A 10,962-nucleotide genomic window follows, 5' to 3' on the forward strand; every position below is an offset into this window, starting at 1 on the left:
TTTCAGTTTTCGGGCTGCGGTTATCAGTGCGAAGACGAGTTTTTCCATGTGGGGGTACCTTTCTTCAGCCCCCCGGAACCCCCTGCTTATGAAATAGACGGGTCGCTGAGTCCCTTCCTCTTCTCTTACTAGGGCCGCGCTTACTGCCACCTGCGAAGCTGCTAGGTATAAGTAGAGGTCTTCTCCTGGTTTGGAGGGGCTGAGCAAAGGTGGCGAGGCAAGGTATTTCTTCAGATTTTCAAATGCCTTCTGGCACTCCTCCGTCCATTCGAATGATTTCTTTAGGACGCGGAAGAATGGTAGACACCTGTCCGTTGCTTTTGAGACGAACCTGTTTAAAGCGGCAACTTTGCCGTTCAGGCTCTGTACGTCCTTTGCTGTCCTCGGCGGTGCAAGCTCCATGATGGCCCGTATTTTCTCTGGATTGACCTTTATTCCTCTTTGGGACACCATAAAACCCAAGAATTTTCCTGCTGTTACCCCGAATACGCACTTGCCCGAATTTAGTTTCATGTTGTATGAACGTAAGGTATCGAACGTCTCCTGGAGGTCGTTCAGGTGATCTTTTTCGAATAGGCTCTTGACTAGCATGTCATCGACGTAGACCTGTATGTTCCTCCCTATCTGGTGCGCGAACATTTTGTCCATTAGCCTTTGATACGTCGCCCCAACGTTCTTGAGTCCGAATGGCATCACCTTATAGCAAAAGAGGCCTTGGTTGGTGACAAAGGACGTTTTCTCCTGATCAGATTCCTTCATCTTGATCTGGTTATAGCCCGAGAAGGCATCCATAAAACTTAGGAGCTGGTGTCTGGCCGTGGAGTCGACCAGTGCATTTATCCGCGAGAGGGGGTAGCTATCCTTTGGGCATGCTTTGTTAAGGTCCGTGAAGTCGACGCACATTCGTCACTTTCCACTAGCCTTCTTGACCATGACCACGTTCGCCAACCACTCCGGGTAATATACTTCCCTAATGAAACCCGCCTCGAGTAGTTTTCCGACCTCTTGCGCTATTGCTCTGTCCCGTTCGGGAGCGAACACTCGCTTTTTCTGCCGGACTGGTGGGGTTAAAGAGTTCACGTTCAGCTTGTGTACTATGACAGAGGGATCGATCCCAGGCATGTCTTTGTGGTTCCATGCGAAGACGTCTTGGTTCCTTCTGAGGAATGTTATGAGGGCTTGGCATACAGGCTGGCAGGCCAATGTTCCTATTCTGGTCGTCCGTTCTGGTTTAGATTCGTTGAGCGTTATCTCCTCCAGCTCTTCGACCGATTCTGCTACCGTCCGCTACTCTTCTATGCACATTGCCTGATGATGATCTTCCATTTCCAGCATGGCAATGTAGCATTCTCGGGCGGTTGCCTGATTTCCTCGTAATTCCCCAATCCCATAGTCTGTTGGGAACTTGATCATTAGGTGGTATGTTGATGTTGCTGCTTTCCATGAGTTAAGTGTGGGTCATTTGAGAATACCATTGTAAGCGGAGGAGCAATCCACCACGAGGAACATTACATTCCTAGTGAGTTCTTGCGGGTAATCGCCCACCGTTACAGGGAGTGTGATAGAGCCTATTGGGAATACCCTGGTCCCTCTAAAGCCGACGAGTGGGGCACTCGCCGGCGTTAATCGTGCTCTGTCTATTCCCATTTGCTGGAATGCTAGATAGTATAGAATGTCTGCTGAGCTGCCGTTGTCGATTAGTACTCGGTGGACATTGTAGTCCCCCACACGTATGCTGACGACCAGCGCATCGTCATGCGGATGATGGAGTCTCCTTGCGTCTTCTTCGGTGAACCCAATGATAGGGCTCTCCACCCGTGTGGTATTAGGCCTCGAGCCTGTTAGATTGACGTTCAGGGCCGATCTGAGGTACGTTTTTCGAGTTTTTTTGGAAGAACCGGTAGACGCGGTCCCTCCCACTATCATCCTTATGTCAGCGATGGGGGGTCTAGGACGCTCGTTATCCCGTTGGGGGGCCGGCTCCTGGCGATTATGATCTGCTTTCTCTTTGTTGACGAACTTTTGCAACTTTCCTTGTCTAATGAGGGCTTCAATCTGCTGCTTTAGGTCGTAGCAATTGGCTGTATCGTGGCCATGATCTAGGCGGAAACGACAATATTTGTCTCGCGGCCGTTTGCTTAGGTCGCTCTTTAGTTTTCCCGAGAATGTTAGTGTCTCCTCGTCTTTGATTTGCATCAAAACTTGGTCAATCGGGGCGTTCAGGGGGGTGAAACTTGTGAACCTCCCGCTCGGGGGTTTAGGGTGCCTTTCGTCCCTTCTGTCTCCTGTCCTTGGTCTTTTCTGCCCTTGATCCTGACGCACGTCCACCTGGCGTTCCCTTTTCCTAGGCCTTTCCTCCCGTGCAAGTAGTGCGTCTTCCGCGTTCATGTACTTGGTGGCCCTGTAGAGTACTTCTGACATGGTTTTGGGGTCGTTTTTGTATAGTGAGAACAAAAACTTGCCCTTCCGCAATCCGTTCGTGAAAGCTGCCACCAGTATCTTGTCGTTGGCTTCATCAATTGAGAGTGCTTCCTTATTGAAGCGGGTTATGTAGGATCTTAGCGTCTCGTCTTCTCTCTGCCTAATGCTCATTAAGCACGCTGTGGACTTCTTGTACCTGTGTCCCCCTATGAAGTGCGAGGTGAACTGAGCGCTTAATTCTTTGAAAGTGCTGATGGAGTTCGGTGTCAGCCGACTGAACCAAATCCTCGCGGGACCCTTCAATGTGGTTGGGAAGGCCCTACACATGATTTCGTCCGGTACCCCTTGTAGATGCATCAAGGTCTTGAATGTCTCCAGGTGGTCTAGGGGATCCTTGACCCCATCATAGCTCTCTATTTGTGGCATCCGGAACTTGTGTGGTAGGGGGAAGGAATTGACGGGTCCGATGAATGGAGAGTCAGTCCGGTTCACTAGGTCATCCAGATCGCTGGACACTCGTCCCTTTAGGGCATTCATCATGACTTCCATCTGTTCTTTCATTGCCTGCATCTCTGCGAACATAGGCGGGGTCGTCGCATCCATGAGGGATGGGAGGCTCATGTTTTGTCGTTTTGGCCTGCTTGGGGCGTTACTCCCTTCAGGCCCTTCTCGTTCTCTTTGCATGGCGCTGGTACCTTCCTGATCCTCCCTCTGGTTATGGGGTGCTGTGTTTCTTTGACGCAGCTGTTCTTCTAGGTCATGATTTTGTTTGGTGAGACGCTCTACGGCCGTAGTGAGGGTTCGAACCTGTCTTTCGAGTGCGGTCGTAGGTAGTCCCTCTCCTTGGATGTCATTGGTTGTTGCCATCGAGCGAGTGAGCACCATGCAACTCTTCTGTCTCAAGGATGAAGCAACGTCTGACTGCTTTCTTCTTACGAGTTCCCTACAGACGGCGCCAACTGATGAAGCTGAGAAGTTCACCAATGAGTCGCACAATGCCCTTTTCGCTTATATGTTAACCTGCACAAAGCAAAGGAGAAAACCTATCAAAGGAGAAAACCTATCAAAGGGCACCGGTGTGATGCCGGCCAAATACCCTCCGAAGGTCAAGTCAGAAAGTATTCTCACAACTCTAGAGTGCTAGAGAGGGTAAAATAATGCATATCTTGGTTTGTGAGGGTATTGGGGCTTTTATAGTAGTAGAGGGTTGACATCTCTTTCTTGGTGCGGAAGTCTTTTCCTTATAGGACTCTTCTTGTAGAATCCTAAACGTGATGGACAGATCTCCCCCTTATAGGGAAGATCTTTACCAAATATATAAGATTTTCAGAGTCCAACTAGCGCAAGGACTCTGTTTAGGGCCTTATGAGAGTAGGCCAAAATATCCCCACTAAGGGGTCCAACAGGCCCATGGCTAACCAGCCCACCTTCCTTCGCTCCGTCCGTATCCGGTCCGTCCACACGACGGGCTCGCCCATCCTGACGTCTGTGGACAATATATGGCCCGTTCAACCACAAAAGGCATCCTAGCATGTATTTTCTCCCTTTCATATATCATAAAAAATGAAAATAAAAAAGGATGCGCAGATTATTAAAATAATATCATTTAAAATGTGAAACAATTGCTTGAATAAATTGATAAATATTTAATTATTTTCACTAATTTAAGATTTTTTTTTTTTTTTTTATTATCTATGTAGCGTGTTATTAGGTGTTCTTTTACGTTTTGCTAGACTTTATTTCGATTATTGTCAAAGCAACTCAATTTGAGCAAGAAACAATTTTTTTTAATATAAATCTTAGAAAAATAATAATAAATTTTTTTATATAAATATTTAGTTCATCAACTATAAATGATTAATACATGAAAAAAATTTTTTTAATATAAATCTTAGAAAAATAATAATAAATTTTTTTATATAAATATTTAGTTCATCAACTATAAATGATTAATACATGAAAAAAAAAATACATTTACTGTGTTTAGTTATATAGCACGAACTTAGGCTATTACACTGTTGGAAGAGAGTCATATATTCCAAATCAATGATTTTTTTAATTTATAATTTGCATTCCAAATAAATTTTATAGAAAATTAATAAATAAATTTATGTTATATGAATTGTGGGGACAATTTTTGCCTCAAGATCAAATGTTGCACTTGTAATCATTTTTGGCTTGGAGAGTCCCACATTGGAAGAATTTCCTTCCTCTTTCTACCTTATAAGGCATGAGCCAATGGAGTTAGAGTACCAATGTGGGACTCTCCAAGCCTTATAAGATAGTACTCTAACTCCATTGGCTCATGCCTTATAAGGTAGAAAGAGGAAGGAAATTCTTCCAATGTGAGACTCTCCAAGTCAAAAATGATTACAAGTGCAACACTTGATCTTGAGGCAAAAATTGTCCCCACATGAATAATTAGTGCATCATAGTAGTACTCTAACTCTATTGGCTCATGCCTTATAAGGTAGAAAGAGGAAGGAAATTCTTCCAATGTGGGACTCTCCAAGCCAAAAATGATTACAAGTACAACACTTAATCTTGAGACAAAAATTTTCCCCACATGAATAATTAGTGCATCATATATAGATAATTAATATAATAAATGGAATGATATAATTTAACCTATTAACACATGAGTACCTGACAATTAATTAACACAATTAAGGTTTTCCTATCTACTTTTGTTATATGCAGTGCTTAATTTCTAAAAAAAAAGGTTTTTCGTTTATTTTTGAAATTTTTTTGCTAAAAGTACTGTAGATAAAGCTAAAATGTAATTAAAATAATACAATGGAGTCATGAATAGTATCAAAAAGTGCAATGAGACTAATAGATAGTAGCAAAAATAAACTGAATAGTAAAAAAAAAAAAACTGACTTTTTTAAGCCATGCCAAACACACACTTTATATTATATATATATATATATATATTCCTTTTTCTCTTCTTTTCAATTTCATGATGATTGAATTTAGAATATCTAATTGATCACTTTAAAAATATTATAAAANATGGGGCCGGGGCTTTTCCTTCAGTGCCATTCTCGTTTATTTTGTCTTGTCTATTCTTTCTATTTTTGTTTTTTTTAGAAATCTATAATACAAAAAAAAAAAAAAAAGTACAAATATAATACAAAAAAGTATAAATTTCTAAAATAATTTTTTTTTTTAAATCATAGCTTTCTAACTAAAAAAAATATAGATTTGTTATTAAAAAAAAAAAAGTTATGGATTTCTAAATTAGATTTTTTAAAAAAAAAAAAGCATAGCTTTCTAAGAGCATTCGTATCAAGACTTCTAAATTTTTTAGCATTTACAATCTTAAAACACTACTTTTACAATTTGAACACCTCATTTTACAATATACCAAACATCAAACATTCTTTTTTTTTTTTTTTTTTACAACTTCATTTAAATATTCTTTCTTTAATATTTTTATTCATTTTTTTTTAATTATTTCTCATTCTCCCTTTGTCTCTCTCTCCCACTGTCTCTCCATCTTTCTTAACCTGGTCTAGAAGCTTCTCCCTTTCTCTGATATTCTGCTCTCAAAACCTCCATGGCTTGACCTTTTCAAGCTCATCAACTCTAACCATGACACTCAACAACTTCATTCTCTGCTTTATCTCTGAATTCAAACCCGATCAAAGCCTAGACATCAATCCAAATGAGGCAAAGCCTCCTTGTTCCACCACGGGACCCAACCAACGCCAACGCAAACCACCACAAATGATCTCAGTAGTGAATTTGCAATGATATTTTGAGGGTTTTTTAGTGATTTGTTGCTAGGTTTTGGGACTATTTTTGGTGGTGTGTATAGAGGAAGTTTTAGGATTGATTTTTTGGGTTTTGGAAGCTATCTTTCTGTGTTTATTTATTTTGGTTGTATTTTATGGGTATTTTCAATGAGGTTTTGGGTATTTTTCTATGCTAACTTTTTGGTTTTTTGGTTGGGTTTCTATGTGATTGCAGTGGGATTTTTTCTGGGTTTCAAGTATGATTTACAAAGGGCAATTTGATGTTGTCTATGAGGTTTTTGTCGTTGAGTTTTTGGGTAATTTGTTGGGATGTTTGGGTGTTTTTTGTGAGCTTTTTAGGAAGAAGATGGTGAGAGTTGGCTGAGATGGTGAGATGGAGAGGATGAAACTTGGGTGAGATGGTGTGACAGAGGAGAAGTGAGAGAGGAGAAAGAAGACAAGCACAGAAGAGAGAAAGAAAGAAATTAATAAAAAATGATAACATCTTGCTATAGTGCACTCTCAAAAAATGAGAGAGCATTGTAGCAAAATCTCAAAATTTTTAGCATATGTAAGTTTTGATGGAGTGGGTTTTTTGGGTTTTAGGCTGTGTTTGTTTTGGGTGAAAATTACTTGCGGAAATGCAATTCTGTAAATGCGGGTGTTTGGTTGCGCATGGAAAATAGCATTTTCGGAAATTCATTTCTGTTGACCACGAGTCAAAGTTGAAATTGTTTTCCCCTTTTATTTTCATTTCAAATGAAATTTTCCGGAAAAGAGAGAGAGAGCATGAAGAGGAAGAGAGAGAGAGAGAGAGAGACCCAGACTGGCGACCAAGCCCCACGAACCGCTGGCGAGAAAGACCAAGCCAGCACGAGCAACCGCCGACCCACGAACCGACGAACCCAGACCCACGAGCATCAGCACGAGCAACCCAGAGCAACCCATCACCTTCGACCCACGAACCGACGAACCCAGACCCATCGCCTCCTCGATCTCGCCGATCCTCGAAACAGACCCATCGCCTTCGACCACCGACCCATCGCCTCCACGATCTCGCCTTTCCACGAACCTCGATCTCGTCATCGACCCAGACCCGTCGCTCTCTCTTCCTCAATCTTTCAGTTTTATTTATTTATTTTTTTTATTTTTTATAATTTGATTGTTGTTGTTGTTGTGGTGGTGTGGTGGTGATGTTTTGGTGGTTATGGATTTTGATTGCCGGAATTTGTTGTTGAATTGGCTATGATTTTGAAATTGTTTGTAATAAAATTTATTTGGATGATGAGAAAATAACTGAGAAAATGTGAAAAATAGTAAGAAAATAGCATTTTCAAAATAGAATCAAACACATGAAAATATTTTCCTTTCCTAAAAATAGCATTTCCGGAAAATAAACTATTTTTCGGAAATTATTTTATGTGAACCAAACGGACCCTTAGATGCTAAAATTTTTTATTTTTTTAGTTTTTTAAATTTATTTTAGAAATTTATACTTTTTTTTTATTATATTTGTAATTCTATTCTATTTGGGCTTTGTAAAATAGTGCCAAATAATTATTTGGGTTTTGTAAAATAGTGCCAAACAAGTATTTGAGCTTTGTAAAATGATTTGAGATTTCGTAAAAATATTGCCGTATAGCAACGGACTTAGTAGAAGTGTCGTATCGTAACAAGCTTTGTAAATGGTGCCACATCATAATGGGCTTTGTAAAGGTGCCGCGTCGTAGTGGGACTTTGAATTTGCCACGTCGTAGTGGGACTTTGGATTTGCCACATCGTAGTGGGCTTTGAATAATGCGTGGGCTCATGTGGGTATTTTTGCGAGTGGGATAATAAAAATCAAGGCTCGAAAATTTGTACCTCAACAGAATTGTTTTAATTTAAATTGTTCTATTTAGATCCATGTCTACTCCGATTGTTTGGAGAAGCATAAAACGTATTATTACTGTGATTGGGAAGCATAGAAAACCCCGTCCACCTGGAGGAGGAGGAGGAAATGGCAGAGTCAATCGAACACCTAGAGGAGCAAAAGGAAATGGCAAAGTCGATGGAACACCTGGAGGAGGAGGAGGAAATGGAAAAGTCGGTGGAAAACTTAGAGGAGGAGGAAATGGTCCAAATGTTGATGGAAGCATTCGTACTAGCAAGATCACAAAATTTGGTTCGATTAAGTAAGTTTAACTTCCATTTCTTATTATTCCTTCACTTTTTTGAGTTTATAGGGGAGACCTCTAGTGTATAATGTAAAGGCATATGTGATAGTAGAGATGCAATAGTTAAAATTGCTAAGGTTTAGGGTTTAGATTCATTCCACTCTATGTTTTTCATATAATTGCTTTGCTTGTTTGATGTGTTTGGATTAGAGTCCTAAATTCTAATTCACTACAAGAAAAAAGACTTAATACAATGACAAAAGTCGTTACAATAACAACTAATATCGTTGCAATAGGTGTTATTGCAATAACAAAAAGGTCGATGCAAGTTATTGTAATAAACTTCGAAGCAATAGGTTTATGCAACACTATATTTTCGTTGCAATAAATTTCATATATTGCTACGATTTATAAATTGCAACGATTTACTTTGAAAATCTCATTGTAATAGGGGTTTTTTTTTTTAATTAAAGAAAATAATAGGTTTATGCAACACTAGATTTTCGTTGTAATAAATTCCATTTATTGCAATGATTTATATATTGCAACAATTTACTTTGAAAATCTCGTTGCAATAGGTTATTTGAGTTTAAAAAAAATTTTTTTTTTTTTTTGTTGCAATAATACTTGTTGTATTATATCTTTTTTCTTGTAGTGATTACAATTTAAATTAGGCTAGTTTTTTATCATTAAAACATAACAATATACTTCATTGTCAGTTTCACAAACTAAAGCACATGTAATAATATGATAGTCAAAGAGAGAGATCTGAGAAATGATACATTGAACATAGAAAGTATAGGTGTATGGGTTTTAGAGAAAGAGAAAGTATGGCTTGAGAGAGAGGGAGAGTTTTGGGAAGATTTTTCTATACTCATTCAAATCTCCCCAAGTTTCAGCCTGATTCTTGCCTTCCTCTATTATTAATATTTTTTTTTCCTTTGCCATTGGTTTGAATCTCAAATTTGTGTGCTATACATGTAGCTGTACTGCTGTGTGAAAGAGGAAGTTCCTAGTAGTCACGATGTCCTCTGTTTGACAGAGGAAGTTCCTATTCAATGGTTTTCTTGTTCCTTCTTAATAAATGTGTATATTTTGTCCTGATGATTTCCTCTGTGTGTGTGATATTTCCCCCCCTAAAGGACAACAAGGAACCGATTATTTCATGTAAATATGTTTATATAGGCATAACGCAATGAGAAAAGAATGTTTATTAATTTATTTTTTAAACCAAACAATCATTGACCACCTTTTAGAGAGAATATGCAACAGATACCTTACAAGATTTTTGAAAGGAACAATCATTGACTACTATTTGGTTAAAGAAATTTCTCTGTTTTTTTGATATGTTCTCCATTCATCAATGCATTCAATTTGTTTAGGCCTTTTTTTTTTTTTCATGTGTTGTTGTTGTTGTGTATAGGCCAGGTGCTTCTGTCTTGATTCCGATTGCTCCTCTTGCACTCCTTTGGAAATACAAGCATTATGTTCGATATGGAGCCCAGATTTTGGCTGTAGGATGTGGTACCTACTACCTTTCCAATCGGTTGGGACTATCCAAATGGTTGGGACCTTTCAATAGGTTAAATATTTTGGAGAAGAAGGTGGAAGAAATTAGAGCTGATTTAAAGGTCGTCAAAGAGAAGATCATCAGTTTGAGTGATGATGTGAAAGAGATAAAGGGAAGGGTGGACGCTACCATCATGACCAAGGCAACTGTAGTAGCATATCAGTGGTTGATTGAACCAGTGCAACTGTCAGGTACATATGCTGGATCATTTGCAACAAGCAAATAGCGTCATGCATAAATTCCAAATTTAGCTTATTTTCATGATTGTTTGATTGTTTGAATTTTTAAGCAGATTCACAAGGGGATTCGAAAACCACCTGACTTTTGTAGGGAGGGATTCACATAGCTCCAAATGAAATGCCTAAGGAATGCTATAACACTATAATCCCTGTAATCACTCTCTAATTCCAGCTCCAGATAGCGGATACACTAGCAGTTGCTATTTGCTAATAATGCCAGTTATAATAAGGCCATGATGTACAATAGCCAGGATCCAATTAGGCTTGAATCAACGACAATTGATATGTCTTGATTCAAGCTACAATCAAGGATTGCTTTTGATTAAAGTTTGTGATGTGCATTTGTGTTAGAAGTTAAAACCTATTTTCCTCTTCCTTATGTGTGTATTTCTCAAAAAAAAAAAAAAAAAAAGGCGAAACCAAGGATTAACTAAATACAATGCTGAAAATGCAGGGAATTATATATATATATATATCTCAAGAAAAACATGTCACCAACAAGTTCAAACAAGCCCCTCTCCCACCCCCCCCCCCCCCCAAAAAAAAAGGACTAGCAAAGTGCACTTTGATTGCAAGACATATCATTATCCCAAGAATTAAAATTAAAGGATTGATACATATTTGTGTTTAGCATGACACTTTGATTGTTTAGTATTTTTAGTCTTGTTTTGTTGAGTATGTGATTGTTTAGTATTTGAGACCTAAAGTTAAATATTTGGGATTTGGACATTAGTATATTTAGTTTTGTTTTGTTGAGAATATGATTGTTTAGTATTTGAGTTAAATAGTTGGGATTTGGACGTTATCTGACTCCAGGTAAAGGATTGTACGAACTT

At 38.9% G+C, this 10,962-nt stretch overlaps 1 protein-coding gene across 1 annotated transcript; it reads right to left on the bottom strand.

Moving 5' to 3' along the window:
- Positions 1 to 1,458: 1,458 nt before the first annotated feature.
- On the bottom strand, positions 1,459 to 2,421 carry LOC136068495 (uncharacterized). Its single transcript, XM_065775699.1, has one exon. It carries the CDS (start codon positions 2,419 to 2,421, stop codon positions 1,459 to 1,461), a length of 963 nt encoding a protein of 320 aa, XP_065631771.1.
- Between the last annotated feature and the right edge of the window lie 8,541 nt (positions 2,422 to 10,962).

This window comes from Quercus suber, unplaced genomic scaffold, assembly GCF_002906115.3.
Source record: "Quercus suber isolate HL8 unplaced genomic scaffold, Cork oak 2.0 scaffold_118, whole genome shotgun sequence".
NCBI lineage: Eukaryota > Viridiplantae > Streptophyta > Magnoliopsida > Fagales > Fagaceae > Quercus > Quercus suber.